This window comes from Lytechinus variegatus, chromosome 17 (assembly GCF_018143015.1).
Source record: "Lytechinus variegatus isolate NC3 chromosome 17, Lvar_3.0, whole genome shotgun sequence".
NCBI classification, from domain to species: domain Eukaryota; kingdom Metazoa; phylum Echinodermata; class Echinoidea; order Temnopleuroida; family Toxopneustidae; genus Lytechinus; species Lytechinus variegatus.
In genome coordinates, this window is record NC_054756.1 from 26,595,678 (window position 1) to 26,616,733 (window position 21,056).

The 21,056-nt window shown below is 35.4% G+C and overlaps 1 protein-coding gene across 2 annotated transcripts; it reads right to left on the reverse strand.

Annotated features, from left to right (window-relative positions):
* Positions 1-1,995: 1,995 nt before the first annotated feature.
* LOC121431107 lies at positions 1,996-20,786 on the reverse strand. Of its 2 annotated transcripts, none has more exons than XM_041628606.1 (5): positions 20,501-20,786; positions 9,478-9,694; positions 7,398-7,538; positions 3,466-4,623; positions 1,996-2,846 (listed from the first exon to the last, which is right to left on the reverse strand). In XM_041628606.1, exons 2-5 carry the CDS (start codon positions 9,683-9,685, stop codon positions 2,722-2,724), a joined length of 1,632 nt encoding a protein of 543 aa, XP_041484540.1. In that variant the 5' UTR covers positions 9,686-9,694; positions 20,501-20,786; the 3' UTR covers positions 1,996-2,721. The 2 variants fall into 2 exon arrangements, with proteins under 2 accessions (XP_041484540.1, XP_041484539.1); XM_041628605.1 differs by lacking the exon at positions 20,501-20,786 and adding an exon at positions 13,030-13,063.
* Between the last annotated feature and the right edge of the window lie 270 nt (positions 20,787-21,056).

Below are 21,056 nucleotides of genomic sequence, written 5' to 3' on the forward strand. Positions count from 1 at the left end.
AAAAAAAAGAAAAAAAAGGGAAAAAGAAAGGAAAAAAGAAAAGGAAGGGAAAAGAGAGGAGAAAAGAAGAAAGGCAAACATAAGAAAAGGAACATGATTGAATAAAATAACATGAGGGAAAGACTTTAAAAATAATTTTGTGAAAATTCTATTTGTTAGGATATAAAATTGTCGCTCGCGCTCTTATTGTCTTTAGGGGGATTTGCATATCTTGCTTAATATGGAGCTTGAAATATCAAACTTTGAAGTCAATATACAAAACATATTTCAGCTGGGAAATTGAACTTTCATTATTTTGTTTGATTTACAAATTGATTTTAAAAAAGTGCTCTGTAAAAATGTCTGTGTTATGGTCTGAATATTATCATTTTCTGCTTGCGCTGTGCGCTCGCAAAATTTGATTTGTCAGGTACCTATTATTTTCCTGCATTCCATAAAGTTCTCAAAAAGTTCCCTATTCAGGTCAGATTGTCAAAACGTATCAGCTAGCGCTGCACGCTAGCATTTTGATTAGTGAGTTATGTATCCCAATAGTATTTCTAAATCAAACTACTTTGATGACAGTTTATCAAGAATTTCGGCTCGCGATTTCCGCTCGCATTGATAGATATCATACATTTTATGCATAATCACACAAGTGCTTTAAATGTCTTATGATGACATAATGTCACGGTCCTATGTAAAAACTCAAAGTAATAATAATAAAATACATCAGCTCTTTTTTAACTGTCATCCATCACGATTCACAATTTTCCCACAAAGTGTTTGCAATACAGAGCTGAAATTGACCCTTTGTTAGATGGGAATATCATATATTTTTAGCTCGCGCTTTGCGCTCGCTTTATTGATTTTCATGATAAGAAAGGTACTTAGAATACCAAATTCTAGGTCGAAGTCTAAAACACGCGTTAATTGAGATGTGCATATTGTTCTCTATTTAAATCATTATCCAGTTTCAGATCACAATATCAAAAAGTGTCTGCTCGCGGATAAATAACTTATCCTTTTCATGATTTACAAAACATGAATAGTGTCCAGAATTTTTCCGCTCGCGCTTCGTGCTCGCATCAATAAAGTTTAGTTTAAATACTTAGAGTCCTTCCAAGATTACAAAAAGTGCTTAGCATTTCCATTATTCAGGTAAAAAAAGGTCAAAATTTTTCAGCTCGCGCTTCGCGCTCGCAATATTTGAATGTTGAAATATGTAACGTCTTCATGGCTAAATGCAAGCAGTCCATAACAGGTACAATTTCGAGCAGTTCAAAACGTATACAAAAATTTTCTGCTCGCGCTCTGCGCTCGCATTATTAATGTAAGGAAGATCCCCACTTACTCATCCTTTTCATGATTTACAAAACTAATTGAATAGAGTGTCTTGTTCAGTAGGTCTAAATCTCGAAATTTTTTGCTCACGCTTCGTGCTCGCATGTTTAATTATATACCTATTCTGTTAAACAAAACGTGCTAAGAATTTCCATTCCTTAGGTAAAAATGTCAAAAAAATTTCGGCTCGCGCTTCGCGCTCGCATTATTTGATTTTTAAAAATGTGTAACGTCTTCATGGCTAATTCCTCCATCACTTCATTTCTGCTCACTCTTTACGTTCGTAGTAATTATTAACTTGCATACACATCTTTTTTTTCAGGAAGACAAACATTTCCCAGAATGTTCAAAATTTTAGGAAAAAGTACATAAGATTTCCAAAAAATTTAGCTCGCGCTTCGCGCTCGCATTATATAAATAAGGGTTATGGTATTATACATTTATGTTTCATAAGAATAAAGCTAAAAAGTTACCATTAGGACTACCCCTTCAAAGAAACAAAAAATCCCGGCAAAAATCATATTTGAGCGGCCGATCGGGGAAAATATGGCTGAAAAAATTCCGGGCCCCCCCCCCTATTGGCAAAGGCTGGATCCGCCCCTGGATGTACCTCGAGTTGATATAATTCATTTTGGATTAAATCCATAATAAAGACATGTTGAATCAAAAAGGTATTTGCTTAATAATTTACTCATAACGAACTACTGATAAATAACGCACAGCCGTCAACATGGTCAATATGAAGATGATAATGATTTCAATGATGATAACAATATAATCTAACTAAATTTTCATTTCAGCCCTTTTCATGATATTTGTAAAAATATCTCTTTAAATTAAACAGATAAAAGCTGGGTGCACAAAATCAGCACCCGGTGGCCAAAAGAAATAATGTAAAAAGGTAAGCGTATGAGTGTGCGTGTTTAGCTGTTATACATTCTAGTCTGCTTTCCTATGACGGGCCGATCATGTCATAAGCTGTTATTCATTCATTCACTCGGGCGGCACTAGCTTGGACTATCTGAGAAGCAGGCCAACAAATGAGAATTCACCCCCACATGGACCTAACGGATCAGTAAATTAATATTATTCATCCAACGTTTCTTCTTCTTTTTGAATTTCTGCGTAATATCTCAACTTCTCATTTTATGATTCCATTAGCTTCAGACTCATCACTTTAAAATAATGATGCGATATGATGATGTAGTACATAAAAATACATTACGCTCAAACTCGAGATGCTAAACATTATTGAGGGTTTTTTGTAATTTTTCAAACTTTCATATTTTCATAGATAAGAGTGGCAGAATTATTTTAAAAATGCCCCTTGGTAAAATTAATTAAGTCGGGTTTTTTTTGCTGATATGGTGTATTCATCAGAGATGCTGGCTTCGTCATTTATGAACCCAATCTCCCTTTTAAGAGTATAAATATTACTATTACGTTGACGGTGCAGCATGCGCTACTGATTCCAGTTATCATGAAGACTTTGGTGTAGGACTGAGTGACGTCCAGTAAGGTGCCTATATGAGAAGACAAATATTTTAAGAATTATATTACTTTGAGAGAAAAGGAAACATCCGTAGCTGCAAGCAACTCATTGTATGCATTATTGATTCTCTTCTTGTAAACTTCATTTAGTCAATACATTTTGCTGGTAAAAAAAACATTTGAGAATTAATACCACCCCTATTTCTGATCACTCAAATATTGTGATTATGTTAATTTCTTCCAAAAGAACTGCACTCATTATTTTACACTCTTCGTGGCTTTATTGTGATAGAAATTGTGATAAAATATTGGCCTTTGAAAGGAGCCGCTATAATACTGTATTTTTCTAACATGTCTATCTAAAATTAGTTTTCATTCATTTATTTGAAATTAGTTTTTCAGTTTCCCCATCCTAAGTGCAAATGTAATTGGCAATTGTTTGGAATTTTATGTCAAAATGCATAACAAGAAGACGGCAGGCCTAGACTGAAATATTTTTTTCATCTTGTTTTGGTCTAACAACTGCATTCTTTTATGCTGTTTGGTCATCAATTGATACATCAAAGCAAGGCAATGAACAAAGGGCTGTTCAACCAATTAAGCCTATGTCGCCCCTTTTTTTCTCGCCCTAATTTATATTCATCATCTTACCTGTGAAAACTCCGGAAGAGATACTGCCACAACCTTGAACAAGCATTATCAGCCCAAGGCCGAAACTAAAGTTGCTTTCATCTCTCAAAACAAATTTCAGATACGTTGCACCGGACGTGTCCTGTATGAAAAAGCAGACCGCCTGGATGAATGCCCAGACTGAACGAACGAGGAACGATTCACCGATGAAATCCAAGAAAAAGGTCAAACTGTTTATAAAACCGACTATGATGTAGATTTTGATCATGTCAATTTTCTTAAAGAGTAAAAAGATAGCAATCAATCTGCCAATTAGCCCACCGACACCACCAACTGAAGACAGGAAAACGGCCTTAGATGAACTGATTCCAAGGTCTTCTGCGTGAGGCACCAGGAACAATACCCAAGCGTCGAAACCATAGACATAAAAGAAAATCGATGGGATGCACATCAAGAATAGCATTTCATTGGTCACGAAGAGTTTACAGCGTGATATTAATAGCGAGCAGAATGCATTCTGAGAACCGTCATCATGATCTTGATTAGCATCAGTAGAAGTCAACGTGTCAAGCTTTTTATTGGGCATGTCTGCATGGTCAGGATAGCTTCCATTATCTACCAAAGGAATATTTTCCTGCTCATTTCGGTTAATGTCATCGTCATGTGCTATCCCTTCATCATCTTGACACCGTTTTACTCCATTTTCATTGTTTAGGTCCTTGAAATGTTTCGCAGTAGAACAAGTGTTTCCTGCGTGATGCCAACTAACTTCTGCAACAACCTCAGTCGTATCCCTATTTGCTCCACATTTCGTCGTCCCTTGAGCTTGTTTGCTTCCTTCAATGTTTAAGCTACATTTCTTCGCATCACAAAGTTCATGACAGTCGATCTCTGATGTATCTCTATCACAAGCAGCCTGTTTAGTGATGTGGCCTGTGGTCTTGTACATCGGTTTCCGAATGGCGGCTGCCGCTGCAACCATATGTAGCATGATTCCACCAAGTATCAGAAACGCTCCATGATAACCATAAGCTTCCAGCGATCGTTCGGTAATGATAGGTAAGAACATTATCCCCGTTGTTACACCGAAGGATGCTACGGTGTTGATCAAAACAAAGTTCTCCTTGAAATATTGGTTCAACCGGAGCGTAATTGGTAAATATACAAAAGATCTGACACCTGCGAATGAAATTGAGAATATCATGAAGAAATAACAGCATGAACATGATGTATGCATCTCATGATACTGTAATGATAACTAACAGGCAAGGCAAACATTCAAGATTCAAGAAGTTTATTTTCATTTCCATGACAAATATAAATCAAATACATATACAAATCAAAGTATGAGTACAAGATCAATTTAACTCAGCATAATTATATAATAAAAGCTTGTATAAAATAGTATTAAGCGTGTATGGAAATGAGGGGATCTACTAAAAGCATTGCTTGTAGAGCGTGGATCCCCTATAGCGATTTGAAGAAATAATTTCTGCTAAGTAATAACAGTTAATGAAATGTGGAAATTCAATCGATTGTACAAAATGTACAAATATACAATATTATATAATGGGAAAGTAAACTGTGATAATGGGGAAAATATATTTAAAAAAAAAGAAATGATAGCAAAAAATGAAAATAAGGTAACAGAAGTACGGAGCGACATGCATTATCAAAGACACACACACGCGAAATATTAAAAGCCAAATAACATTACATTATGTTGAGGGCTAACCGAATGTAATATTTCCTTTATTATTGAGAAGTGATCCTCACTTCCTTATTGCCTGTATTCACCAGAGCCCTGGGAACTATCATGTTTGATAGGGGATACTAGAGCCATTATGGGGCATTTTCGTCAGATAAAAAATATAATAAAAGAAAAAAAAGTTAGTGCTCTCAAATCCCTCCTTCATTTGGAAGCAATAAACTTGTTTTTTAATGTATCTTTGTTGTTGCTTAATTGCTTGCTTGTTTGTCAACCTAATTTCCAGGGGGCATAGCCCTAGGAAGCGGGACACTGAAACACCCCAAGATTTCGGGGCTGTGTGTGTTATTCAGTGGCGTACCGTTGGTCATGGCATTGGGGGGGGGGGCACCAGCAAACATTTTGAGTCACTTATTGAGCGTGCTCAGTTGTCAGGTATACTGACCTAATAGAGATATTTTAAGGAAGCACATGTAGTCATTGTAATCATGAATAACATACGCATCAGCAATCAAATAATGCGAGCGCGAAGCGCGAGCTGAAAATTTTTGACATTCAGACCTAAAAAGGAACATTATAATCGATTTTTTTGTAATCATGATACGTACCTGTCTCGCTAAACAATGCGAGCGCGAAGCACGAGCGGATTTTTTTATATATTGACCCAAAACAGGGAGATCTTGAGAACTATGTTTTAGGAATCCCTTAAAATATACATATCTCACCATAGTCATTTATTGCGAGTGTCAAGCGCTTGCTGATTTTGTTAGAATTACATTTATACACATACAAAGCACTTGTAGTCATTGTAATTATGAATTACGTACGCATCTCACTAATCAAATATTGCGAGCGCGAAGCGTTAGCTGAAAATTTAGGAAATTCAGACCTGAAGAGGGGTAATTTAAGGCTTGTTTGTAGGAATTCACGAAATCATACATGTACGCATTCCACTAACCAAATGATGTGAGCGCGAAGCACGAGCTGAAATTTTTGTATATATTGACCCCAAACAGGATTTCTTTAAAGGAATCCATTAAAAGTATACATATCTCACCATAGTCATGTAATGCGAGTGCCAAGCGCTTGCTGATTTTGTTATAATTACATCTTAACATATGAAGCACTGTTTGTAGTCATTGTAATTATGATTATCATACGCGTGAGCGCGAAGCGCGAGCTGAAAATTTAGATAATTCAGACCTGAAGCGGGGCATTCTAAGGTTTGTTTGTAGGAAATAACTGAGACCATACGTATTTCACTAACCGAATTATGCGAGCGCGGAGCTCTAGCTGAAAATTTTTGATAATCAGATCAGAAAAAGGGACATTTTGAGGACTGATTTTAGGAATTCATGGAGACCAGACATATCTCACCAATCCACTGATGCGAACGTAATCACGGAAGGAAATGTTTTATATTAAGACCTCAACATGGGGCAATCACTTTACGTAGTCATGAAAAAGAAGCATATGTCGCTACATAAAACAATAATATATTTGGTGTATATTGACTTGAAAACGGGAGGTTTTCGTACAACAGATTCATATATCTCGTTAAACAGACAATGCAAGCACCAGGAACAATGAAGACATAGGCCCTGGGCAAATTATGTTTCATTAAGTTAAGAAAAATGTTTCCTATGTAATATAACATTCCCACTACGTTTCTCTTACTTTTTCCCTCTTCTCCTTTTCCTCGTTTTATTTTTTGGTCAGCTGATTGGGGGGCACGTGCCCCCCATGCCCCCCCCCGTAGTTACGCCACTGGTGTTATTCATGTTTTCCTTCTCAAAACTAAGCCTGCACCCCCCCCCCCCGTAAAAGAAATCGGTCCTTGCCTGGGGATGTTGCCAAGGGCATATAACACACGCAGCACCATATGAAAAAGCTAAGGGGGTGCATCCCCAGCGCCCCCCCCCCCCTTCCCAGGGCCATGGTATCCAGCCAGACGAGGTTGATTAGAATTGTTTTGTTTGAGCACTTATCAAAATGATGCATATTATTTTAAGCACCACACTCAAAGTATTGACAACTCCGACACACGTTGCAGACACAGAGAAGATATTTCAAGAATAAATGCAAGAGTGAAGGATGCTTAGAACAATTGATAAAAGGGAAAGCCGGAATAACACCGGCATGGTTCGACCTGCTGATGTAGTCATGAAAAGAACCTGGTAAGACTCCATTCTTGGTAATTCAGAGAGGGGGGGGGGGGGGCCTCGCTCTCATTTCAGTCTCTTACCTGTAAGTCCAAGAAGTATACCGAAAGCAGTGATATTGTAGGTGAAGCCACATGATATTAGACACACTCCTATTATTACAGCTCCTGACATAGCAGCAACACGTTGATCAACGAGCTTGAGGACCAAGGAAGCAAAGGGGCCTGTCATGAAGATTATAAGCACGATAAATCATAATGAAATATGCGTGTGTGCGCGCACGGGTGTGTGAGTGTGTGTTGGTGCGCGCGAGGGTGGGCGTATGTGTGTGTGTGTGTGTGTGTGAGTGTACGAGTGTGTGGGTTTATGAGATGGCGTGTGTGGGTGGTATATGCGAGTGCTTGCGGATGTAAGGACTTGCGTGCATGCATATGAAAATGAGCGTAAGCCCTGTTGCGTGCGCGTGTGTGTTATGATGTAGGCCAAATAAACATATGGGAATAATTCCATAAGCGTATAAGGATACAGCTGTATGCATATCGATATTCTTGGTTGGAAATATTCTGTTTTAATCCATTGACAATAAAGTGAACTCTTATCTGGTTTGAAGACAGGGAAAGTTTTACTTCATTAAAAAAATGTAAATTTATTATGATCTGCAGTTTTAATTATATGCAATTGAGAAATACATTTTAAGAATTACAGGTTCGCATTAATATGTAGCAGGTTTAAAGATTTCCATGGAAAAGTTTATACTAATGAAAATGTATTTAAGTTTCAAACATACACACAATGCATGCCCAGTTCCTTAAATGCCAATTCGTGCGTTCACTTTGGGAAAAAGTAGTTAAATATTTTAAGCTATCTGATACTGATATATATTCTTGGAAATGGAGATTTATTGGTTTAGCGGGGAAATTTTCAAGAATGAATTTATGCTAGACAGTAATTCTAACTAGGCCTATACACTTTCTTCTGCAAGAGCAAAGGGAGTAATAGAAATGACATTGATTGACTGATTCTGAATTTTTTTTTCTATTTCAACACAGTAAAGTAGCCCTCCATAAGCCAAAGGCGGTTTGTCATATCATATACAAAAAAAGAATAACAAAATCATGACAAAACAATAGCAAATCAATAACCTAAATTGGCCTATATTTATGCTATATACGAAAACAAAAGAAAGGGGGGATTAAAAGAAACAAAACAAAAATAGGTAAAACTCAACTCCAGAATTCTTAAATTAAGATTTGGTCTGTGCGAAAATGCTCTGCCAATGAGCTGAACTCAAGTATGGCAAGATAAAGGCTACTATTTCTTGCAAAGTCTGTTATTTTAGTTTGAAAAAAAAGAATAAAAAAGGTGAAAGCCTATGGAGTGACATAAAGACTAACAAAAGTGCTTTTATGCTTGATTGGTTACTGTTACGAAAATGAAAACTAAATTAGCTATAAACAGCGCAGGGGCGGGGGTGCCGGGGGGTTTGGCTTCAGCTTCCCCCCCCCCCCCCCTTACTTATTTTCCAAAAGGACAAGTCCACCCCAATAAAAATTGATTTGAATGAAAAGAGAAAAATACAACAAGCATAACACTGAGAATTTCATCAAAGTCTGAATTAATTTAACAAGGTTATGACATTTTAAAGTTTCGCTTAATTTCACAAAACAGTTATATGCACAGCCTGGTTGGTATGCAAATGAGGAGACTGATGATGTCATCCGCTCACTATTTCTTTTGTAGTTCATTATATGAAATATCCTTATTTTCTCCTCATTGTCAAGTGAAACAGTGACTGATTCTTCCCTGAACACGTGGAATAAGCATTGTTTAATACTATATGATTCAGTCGAGTCGGTCCCTATTATCAAATCTGTAAAAAATAAAATATTGTATAATTCAAACAATAAAAAAAACAAAAGAAATAGTGAGTGATGGACATCATCGACTGACCTATTTGCATGTCACAGAGTCGTGCATATCACTGTTTTGTGAAAAATAAGCGAAACTTTAAAATGCCATAACTTTCTTATTTTACAACCGATTTTGATGAAATTTTCAGCACTATGCTAGTTTGACTTTTCTCTATTTATCCAAATCAATATTTCTACTGGGTGGACTTGGCCTTTATGGGGGTGGGCGAAAATACGAAACTTTTATACTCACCTGAAAAGAGCGTGATTGTGCCGGGAAGACTACAGATAAATCCTAAAGTGGCGTAATTCGCGCTGAATCTATCAACCATCTCAGGAAGGAGAACGCCGAAGGATTTGGGAATGCCAGCCCAAATATTGATCACGAATTTGGAGAGGAGGATAGCGTAACCCCACTTCCAGTTAGAGATAGGGACATCGGTGCTTTGCGAGTGATCCATTCTTATAACCTGCGAACATAAACATATATTGCTTGCAACATAATCTTTATTCACTGGTGAATGATGATGGTAGTGGTAATGATCTTGAGGGCGATGCTGCTCAGTTCCGCTGTTGCTCATAGTGGTATACTCAGAAATTAAAGGATAGAGATCATTATCAACCATATTTCATCACCGATTTAGATCTTTAAAAATACTCAAAGAGCTTTACAATGTAATGTCTGGAAAAAGTGTGTTCACAAAAATGTGCTATAATGATTTATATGATGATTCTACTCGACTGTTTTTAGACTCGCAATGTACCATCCGTCTTTTCAATTATTGCCTCTTTTCTGGTGAATTCGATAACATTCTATGGTAACAACAATGTGAATACCAAAACTCCTTGCTTATCAGAAATTGAAAACCCGTTGCAATCGGACTAGACTTACAAAGTAAAGGTCCCAGATTTGTACCCTTGAATATTCGTAGGCTCCTTCGAAACATTGATGAAATAAGATTATTATTAGAATGCAGGCCTGATTAGAATGTAGCAAAATGCATGTACTAGTATTGAATGAAACGTTTTTACATGAATTGATATTCAATAGTGAATTAGACATTGACAATAATCATCTTATCCGTAGAGATAGAAATGGACATATAGAGGTGGAATGGCTGTTTATATCCATAACTTATCTTTTGAACATTCTAAACAACGCTGATTACAATGTGAATCGCAAGGTAGTTGTTTAAACATTCTATACAAGTGTTTAAAATGTTAAACAACAAAGTTTGAATTAAAATATCAAATAATCAATAATTTAAGCATGGTTATTTCAGATTTTAAACTCTTAAACAACTACCATGTGATTCACATAGTAAACATCGTTGTTTAAATTATTTTTTAACAGTGAAGAAATTGATTATGAAATACAGAACTCATTAGAAAAAAAATCGTTAATGATACGTCCAAAGTTTTCAAACCCAATTATTTTCAGTACCTGGCATCGGCCACCAAACTGCCATCTTGATATATTCCAGCATTATGATAACTATTTATCTTTTCTTGAGAGACAAAAGGGTCACGCGTTTTAACAAGTGCAATCAAAATTATGTCATAACGGGTGATACAAACTGTGGCATCTTAAAGTCTACATTATCGACCGACGTTAAAGGACAAGTCCACCCCAACAAAAACTTGATTTGAAGAAAAACAGAAAAATTCAACAAGCATAACACTGAAAATTTTATCAAAATCGGATGTAAAATAAGAAAGTTTTGGCATTTTAAAGTTTCGCTTATTTTCAACAAAATAGTTATATGAACGAGCCAGTTACATCCAAATGAGACAGTTGATGACATCACTCACTCACTATTTCTTTTGTATTTTATTATATGAAATATGAAATATTTTTATTTTCTCGTCATTGTCATGTGAAATTAAGTTTCATTCCTATCTGAACACGTGGAATTCCATTATTTTAACATTTTGTGCTTCAGGCAATGAGGTCCTAATCATCAAATTCGTAAAAATTAAAATATTGTATAATTCAAACAATAAAAAACAAAAAAATAGTGAGTGAGTGACGTCATCGACTCTCTCATTTGGATGTAACTGGCTCGTTCATATATCTGTTTTCTTGAAAATAAGCGAAACTTTGAAATGTCATAACCTCCTTATTTTACATCCGATTTTGATGAAATTTTCAGCATTGTGCTTGTCTGATTTTTCTATATTGATTTAAATCAACATTTTTCTGAGGTGGACTTGACCTTTAAACGTTTACAAGAAATTCACAATTTAGGTTCTTCAGAACAAATAAATAGAAGAGACTTAACAAGGGTCACGCGCAATTCAATGACTCTTACAGATCATATGATTATTAATTCACTTGAAAATATAAATAATTATGGCGTGATTCACACTGGAATCAGTGACCACTCGATGAGATGGAAATCAAAACATGAAGACGCTTCTAAAATTATTAACTACAGAAAACTATCTGGTATTGATCTGGAAGCGTACTAAAATTAGTTAACTAGTCTTGGCATGATATACATTATTATGTTAATATAAATGAAGCATATCAAATGGGAAGATCTTTTATTATAAAGGGATGGTCCAGGCTGAAAGTATGTATAGCCAGGGCCGTAGCCAGAAGCATTTTGTTGGGGGGTGTACCAGTTAAATTTGCCAACTAAATTTGGCGTGACAGCGCCAACGTGAGCACAGGGGGAGTCTGATGGGGGATGTACCCCCCCCCCCCTTTACAATAATCACATTCTAAAAGATTTTGAATTTTTAGAATTGAATTAGTGGCATTTGGTGAATACTTAAGGTAAATTATACAAAGAAATTTGCACTGTAAAAATAAACATTTTGGATCAAAATAGAAAGGCTAGTGTGCCGTATATGCTAACTTGCAGTATAATGATATACCCTATGCATTAATAATATCAAAATCAAATATTTGTAAATTTTTAATTGACCTTCTGTGCAATGTCTCAACTAAAATTTCAAGAGTGCTGCTGCCATTAAATAGATATGTATCTTAGTGATCAAATGATGCGAGCGCGAAGCGCGAGCTAAAATGTTTGATATTCAGTCTTAAAAAGGGACATTATAAGCAATGTTTTGTAATCATGATAGGTACCTGTCTCACAAAACAAACAATGTGAAACGCGAGCTGAAATTTTTTGTATAACTTGACCCTAAAAAGGGACATTTTAAGGACTATCTTTTGGAAATTCATGAAGTGCGTACTGTTTTTCAAATATTGGGGCTGATTTAGTATCCAAGATTCATATTACTTTTAGAATAGTGCCGGAACAATGTAAATTGGATTCATCTTTTTATTTTACAGCGGTAATGGAAGAGGATGTTTCAAAAAGATTAAATATATTTTTTTAATTCTTCTGGTTTGCTCAAATACTAAAAACATTTGCACTGGTCATACTTTCGTCACTTACTTATTAGATCAATAAATCACTTCTAGATAGTACGTTCCCACATAAGCATGATTAATACAAGCGAAAATTATTTCAGTGTATAAATCAGGTTATAGAATGAACCTTGTAACTATAGACCAATCATAAATTTATCTTCTATTTCAAAAGTTATGGAAAGACTTGTATCCAATCAACTTAAATTGTACATGGAAAAAAAGAAATACTGTGCGTGGAGCACTCCGGATTTTGAAAGAAACACTAGACAATGACTTCTCTATTGAAAGTCACAGATGACTGGCTTAATAAGGCAATGGACGAGGGCCTCTATACAGTGCGTACCAGAAAAAACGAAACCGAGATTTAGCGATGATTTATCATAACTTAATCATAAATAAAATAGACAAGTGACCTACCAATGTAAAGCTTAGAATCTCTTCTTTCATCCGGTATTACTCAGATTATTCCTCATTCACGCCTGAGTGAGCAAAAACAAGTCGAAGAAAAGATGCCAGAAACTCATTTGACGGGGGTATCTGAATTTCAAAAAGAAAACCACATGACTAAAAGATTCAATATCCGCTCTTTTCTTTGATACCTTAATCACAGAAAATGGTCAAGAAGTAAATAGTTATGATCCCTCGAAACAGTGCTTGTATTTCCATAATTTCATTAAATAAACGGGTTTTCACTGGTTTCCCACAGAAGAATTCGCACGGTAATAAAAGATTTACTGCATGGCTGATCGACAACAAAAGTGTCGAGTGAGTTTGAATGCTAGCCTGAAACACCTCTTCATTTCATGAAATTATTGAAATTCAAGCCTTATTCAAAATAACCAGGAGAGTGTTTCATGAAAGGACTTGTCGGACGTTTTATCCGACAAGTCCTGTTTTATCCGACAGTTACTATGGTAACAGTGACCCTCAGCCAATCATTATCAAGGAAAATTGTCAGATCTGACAGCTTGTCGGACGAAAATGTTGATGAAACGCTCCCCAGAACTTTGTTTTTCTTGACCATTTTCAGTAATTGAGGTATCAAATTAAAGAGCAGATATTGAAATTTTTTAAAAAGTAATTTTCTTTTTAAAAACCAGATACGGCCCGCCAAGTGACTTTTTGGTATCCCCTTTTCAAATTGTTTTGCTCACTCATGCGTTGATAAGAAATAATCTAACTAATTTCAGATGAAAGAGGAGATTCTAAGCTTTAAAATGGTAGGTCATTTGTCTATTATATTTGTGATTAAGTTATGTTAATTTATCGATAAATCTTGGTTTCGTAAAGGGGGCAGTATTCATTGACCTGAAAAAGACCTTTACTACTTTGGGCGATTCAATGCTAGAATAATCATCCACTTTCACAACATTTTTCAACCAGCTGTCTAAACGAACAAAAAACTTCTTTGTTTTGTGGTAATATTAAAGTACTACTAGGTAGACAGGCAAAAAACTGACAACCAACAAAAATATGTCAACCATAGGTGAATTACAGCTTAAAATGTTGCGTGTGGTACGGGACATTTCTGCGTCCCATACGACACACAACACTTTCACCTAAAATTTACCCATAATAATTTTTTTTGTTTGTGTTGGCTATTAGTTTTTCACATGACTACCCACTATAGCTTTATCATTGACCAAAAAATAATAATTTATTGCTCAAGCATTCAGCAAGGAAACTAGAAATTGTTGTTAAAATGTCCCGTACGACACGTATGGAATCGCCCTTTGGGTATTAAAATGAGATAGATAAGATTGGGGTTTCGGAAGATGCTTTGCACTGTACAACAGGAATGTATCGAGAATATTACATCAAATGTCTCAAGTACAGAGTATGAAATTCCACAGAGTCAGTTGGGCCCATTCTCTTTACATTATATATAAACGATATTACTAAACATATATAATATTGTAAACTGCATCTTTACGCAGACAACAACAGTTATTAATTTTCCTGGAAAAATATCAATGAAATAGAATACTACATAAATCTCGATCAATATAACATAAATATATAACTGACTATGCCACAGCAAACCAAGCCTTAATGTTGATTAAAGGAATTCTATTCTTTTCTGAACTAATACTATAATATCAAAATATGTGATAAAACTCTGTTAAACCGGGCATGGTGGATCAGTGGTAGAGCGTCCGCCTCATGAACTGGAAGTCGCGGGTTCGATCCTCGGCCTAGTCATACCAAAGACCTATAAAAATGGGACCTTCTGCCTTCTTGTTTGGCGCTCAGCATTAAGATTGGAGAAGGGTAATGATAACATATTGTGTTATGCGGGGCCCGCTGGTAGAGCAGTTTCCTAAGTGAAGTGGCTACCCTGGGTAAATAAAACGTTACTATTTATTAAATATTTGGGAATGTATCTCGATCCAAAATTAAAGTGGGATACGCATATTGAAGAACTGTGTAAGAAAACTAGCAAGCTTATTAAATATTCAACAGGTCTAAATTCATTTGTAACAGAACATAAAGTAATTGAAAATTATTGTATAACTCAGTTATTCTTCGCCTATTTGGCTACGCCCATAATGTCAATAAATACACAAATAAGAAATATTACTGAACGTTTTCAAAAAATACAGAAAAGACCTGGCCGTATTATTTTTAATATTGAACCGCAAAATCGAATATCTTATTACAATCGCGAAGAAATATTCATGTACATGTATGTAAAATGGTATTCAAATCATTGAACGGTCTGGCTCTATTATACTTAGCAGATTCATTACAATATTGTAATTGCTCATAATTTAAGATCCGTAGGTAATGTAAATAATACAAAACCAATAACAGAAAAATGCCGTAGAATGTTTGTATGTAGGGGTTCGCGACTATATAATGACTTACCTTTAGATATAAAATTTATTACACATTTTACAGCATTTATTATTTCTCTGAGCTCTTAGATTTCAAATTATATAGATCTCTGAGCTACGCGTTGTTTTGAAGGGGGTGTAATATATGCTTGTAGCTTTAACTCATTATTTCAAATTTGGTTTGATTTCCCGTTTTCGTTACTTTATATTTTGTTTTATGTAGTTCTTATCTGCGTGTTTAAGATGTTTAAAATATAGATTATGTTATCATAAATTATGTTCTGCCCCCCTAGGCAGAACAGAGTGGTAAACATTATCACTCTGAGTGGGCAATCCAGCCATTCATATATTCCCAGTTTGTATTTTATTTTGTAATTATACCTCATGTAACATTTGTTTGTATTTTACATTATTATGAATGGAAATAAATACAACACAATACAATACAATACAGTACTGCAAACGAAGTTCTGTAGAGCGAACGCTTTTTCCTTGGTAGAAATTACTGATAAAAGTAGGATATCCGATAGTGGTCAAAATGCATCGAGGAAACGGATGAATAATTAAAAATATCACTAAAAAACACTAAGGGAACAATTACCCTCACTGATAAAAGGAGTGCACCAAAGACAACATTAAACCTTAAAAAATGATAGAGGGGATATGCCTTCCTTTGTATAGCAAGATCGGAACTTTGAACTTTATAATTTATATCTATTTGAGGGGATACTAAAGGAGAGCAGCAATATTTTTATAATAGAGCGATGAGTCGAATCGAAAAAGAATCGGCCCATGAGTTGAATTATCCCCCCCCCCCCCAAACACAAACAGAGCTCGCATCCAACGATGATCTTGATTGGTCTTATGTATCTAGCGATTGATTGTAAACTTTCGTGTTACGGAGTCCTGGGCCCCGTCTTAAAAAGAGTACGATTGATCCAATCAATCGTAACTCTATGGAAATCCACAGTGTCCTAAGGAGCAAGAAAACAATGAATACATGAATATCCATCATAGTTAGAAAATATCTTTCCCTTTTCCCTCTTTTTCCGTTCTCTCACCCCCCCCCCCACGCCTATATTTCGGTTTCTTCTACAGGTCCCTTAAACACTTTCAATGCAATTCAATTTTGTTAACATCATTTTAAAAACACATAAAAAAGATCAAGTTTACAAATCAATAGTCAAAAAGGAAGTGCTAATTCAGCACTGACAGTGCTTGTATAGTGACTGCACTACGAGTGCTGATTTTTCTAGTTTAAATTTAAACTAGAAAATCAGCACTCGTAGCACAGTCACTATACAAGCACCGTCAGTGTTAAATTAGCACTTCACTTTTTACAGTATACAATTGACAAAATACATTATTCATCATGCAAAACATTATAAAAGAGATAGCGAAGATGAAGTGTGGAGGATGTAAGTGATATTACAATAAGAAACAATAGCCAAATTTACCCCCCCCCCCCCACTTCAAAATCTAATGCAATACAAAATAACATAATACAAACATAAATCTAACATGAACCTACAATAACCAGATAATAACATACACATAACACATGCGAACAAATAAGACAATCAATTAAAAATCAAGTTATTTAGACCTAAGTAGATACACAACAAAAACTGTGGTGTTAACCGGTGTACACAGAGAACCACACCAAATTGTTTTACATCTGTGTTAAATTGACAGTGTTAGTTTTACACCGGTTGGTGTTATTGTAATACCCTTTGTTGTTATTTTTGCACTCTTTGGTGTTATGTTCAATCTCTATATAGGGTGTATAATTTTAACACTTCAGGGTGTGGTCCTATATTAACACCAACTGCACTCTAAAAAAAAACGAAAATCTGCGAAGAGCTAATTTAGCTCTTAAAGAGTGTGTATAGTGACTGCACTTTGGAGTGCTGATTTTTTTCTCGTTCAAATTTGAACTAGACAAATCAGCTCTCCGACGTGCACTGAGTCACTCTGACATGCACTGATTAGCTCTTTAAGAGCTAATCAGCTCTTCGCAGATTTTTGGTTTTAGAGTGTGGCGTCAGTTTTAACACCATAGTTTTAACAGTGTACACTTTATATTTTCTCCCGAAAGAACGAGTAGTTAATCTTTTTTGTTTTTTGAGGTCTGGCATCTGGCATGACATTTCAAGACTGCGGGCGTTTAACACTGACTTGAAAAAGTGTGATAAAAAGGTACATACATTTTATTGATATTTCTTGTGTTATATTTGTTTAGGTTGATATTTATACAGTGCGTATCAAAAAAAAGTTTACACTTAGAAAAAATCCTGTAAAATTATTTATTTGTAATATCCTGACGATTTTTCCACATTTTAGCATTGGTACAGATCCATTTATGCAAATGACGATATAACTGTCGAAAAATATTTCCGCTTGAGTGAGCACCACTTACTTTTGAAAAGTTGGTGAAAAATGATTTGCGCAGAACTTTGAAATAGTTATGCGAATAAAAGTAGACCTTAATCATGAAGAACACGTGGAAATTAGCAAGTAAAATTGATATGAAGATATCTTTTACCTTTTAAAACTGGTTTCCTTGCCCAAAACACTTCGACGAGTGCATTACGCCCCATCTCACTCCCCCACACACCGAGTCCATGGTGACGATATTTGCTTTACACTGAACTGTGATTTACATGAAATGGCTTAGGCTTGATTTTTATTTTGTTATTCATGTCCAAGCTTGGGAAAAGTGTAGAGAAACAAGTATTAAATGAAAATGAAATGTAAACCAACTTTAAATGATAAAAACTTAGTGAAAAATGCTGGAGATGTCTGATATAAACTTTTGTTCAGATTCAGTTATGTCCTCAGATCCAGCTGGCACAAAAAGGGTAAAGGTTGTGCTTACTAAGTGTTAAAATCTCAAATTTGGGCGGCAAAATTGTTACAAAATGCTTTCAATGCATCCGTTTTATTTCAATTGGCTAAAAGTGCTAGGGAAATTTATGAGAAATGCTTCGCAGGGTAAGTTTGATTTCGCCCTTTCCCCTTGACACAGCGTGAAAACAAGCATTTCTGCGCAAACAGATTTCTGCGAGCTTTACAAAAATGGACAGTGCTCACTCAAGTGTAACATTCTGTCAAAAATTTTACTTTCATTGGATAGATGAGACCCAAACCCATAATTATAAGTGACAAAATTACCCACATGTTGTATATTTTTTAATTCCCAGGGCTTCTTCAAAGTGTAAACTTTTTTTTGATACGCACTGTATATTCAAAGAGTTCCTCAAAATAATTTGGAATTAATTCCAAAACATAAAACATACTAGTTGTAATTTATTTACATAATCAATATTCAATATTTTTCCATTTTAAAAATAAAGGTTGAAGCAAAATTATAATTGGGATTGGAAATTACTCGTATTGCACTTTTTTTAATAAAACAATTTATGCAATGATTAAGATGATCAACTGCCCTAGGCCTATATAGAAAGTGATAAAATCAAACAATTGTACAATTCGATTTAAATCCTCAGCTGTAAAATGCATTTCAAACCTTTTAAAAACTCCAATGAATCTCGATATCTCTGTACGCTAAATATGCACTTTAAATGAATAATGGTATTCTGTATAGTGTGGAATGAGTTCATACATACTCTCGTGCTTGCCCTTATGGAACAAACACAGTGTGTACCACAGTGTGTAACACATTGTCTACCACAGTGTTTACCACAGTGTGTTCACAGCGTGTAACACATGTGTTTAATATATGATTTTGGGACGTGTGGTAACACTGTGTTTGCAACACTGTGTAACACAGTGTTGCCACACAGTCGCCACACAGTCCGAAACACATATTAAACACACTGTGTACCACACGTTTATAACCACATAGTCCTTTACACTATGAAATCAACCATACTGTTTAATAAGCCAGTTCGTAGTTCCTTCTGCGCATGATCAAAATATTCTGCGCATGATCAGAGGAAGGTCATTTGTACTACAGTGATATGATGGTTTAAAATCTAATGAGATAAGCACCAACTTTGTTGTCTTGATAATTCATATATTCTTTTGAATTGTGGTTTTCATTTACATCCACAAAATACCACAATGCGTCCACGAACGACTGGTATTTCACAGTTTGCCAAGTACATTGTGCAACATGCTATGATATGCATTCAAAATAGGAATGCAACAAATACCTTCATTTTGCTTCATAAAGTGTTAATTGGTGTGCTATTCTAGTCACCTGGTGGGTGTTTCATAAAGCTGTTCGTAAGTTAAGAGCGACTTTAAGAACGACTGGTGATCCTTTCTTACGCGCTAAACCATCTCCAATCAATCTACCATTTACCACAAGAAAGGATCACCAGTCGTTCTTAAAGTCGCTCTTAACTTACGAACAGCTTTATGAAACGGCCCCCTGGTCCATTCAATTTCTTCATCATGCTATGTAAGGCATGCTTACGTAATATCTTGCTTTGAAATCTGCCTATCATAATGAAAGAAATGAAAGGTCATTTTACCAAAATTGTCCCTGAAGTAAGGTCATTTATTTGTACTACAGTGACATGATGGTTTAAAATCTAATGAGATAAGCACCAACTTTGATGTCTTGATTATGCATATATTCTTTTGAATTGTGTGTTTTTTTTCCACGTACATCCACAAAAAACAACAATGCGTCCACGAACGACTGGAATTTCACAGATTGCCAAGTACATTGTGCAACATGCAATGACATGCATTCAAAGAATGAATGCAACAAATTCATAAGGTTTTCATCGGTGTGCTATTCTAGCCACCTGGACTATTCAGTTTCTTCATCCTGCTATGTAAGGCAAGCTTACGTAATATCTTGATTTGAAATCTGCCTAACATAATGAAAGAAATGAAAGAACATTTGACCAAAACTGTCCATGAAGTAACTACGAACTGGTCTATTCATTTATTTCCATATTCAAATTGTACAATATAAAAACATGACAAAAATACAAACAAGAGTTAATTAAAAATTAAGTTGGTTAGTACAAACATATCACACAGCTGGTCAAACTTGGAGTTAGAATTCTCACCAGTTGCCAGTTGCACTTGAAATTTTGTTGTAGATATTGCTCCTGGCTTCTCTTCTGTAATCTTCACTGTTAGTTCATAGTCACTTTCATAAACTTACACACATAAAGAAGAAAATTCTGGATTAAAAACGGTGGAAGGAGATTCAAAACACCCCGCGATGATGACGATGTCGAAATTGAACGCATATTCGCGTACTATTTCTCCATGTCATCTAATGCTTGTACTGTGTGAATAACGGCTCGAACAATAAAAGGCCGAATCGACAGCCATTAGACATGTTAGAAATACAGTTTTCAATACTTCCATGCCTCAGTAAACCCAGGGACAACACCTACCAACTCTATTCAGGGTATTTTGTTAGTATGTAACACAGTGGGAGCTCTACTCATGACCCGAAACTCTATAATTAAGCCACCGCACACATTACGACTGTTCGCGATCCGATTTTGGAACGAATCGCATTTTGCTCATTTTATGAGAATGTGAAGGGAACATATTTTATTTGAGGTTAGAATTAATTGAAATAATGCTAATATAACCATTTTGAAAGATTGT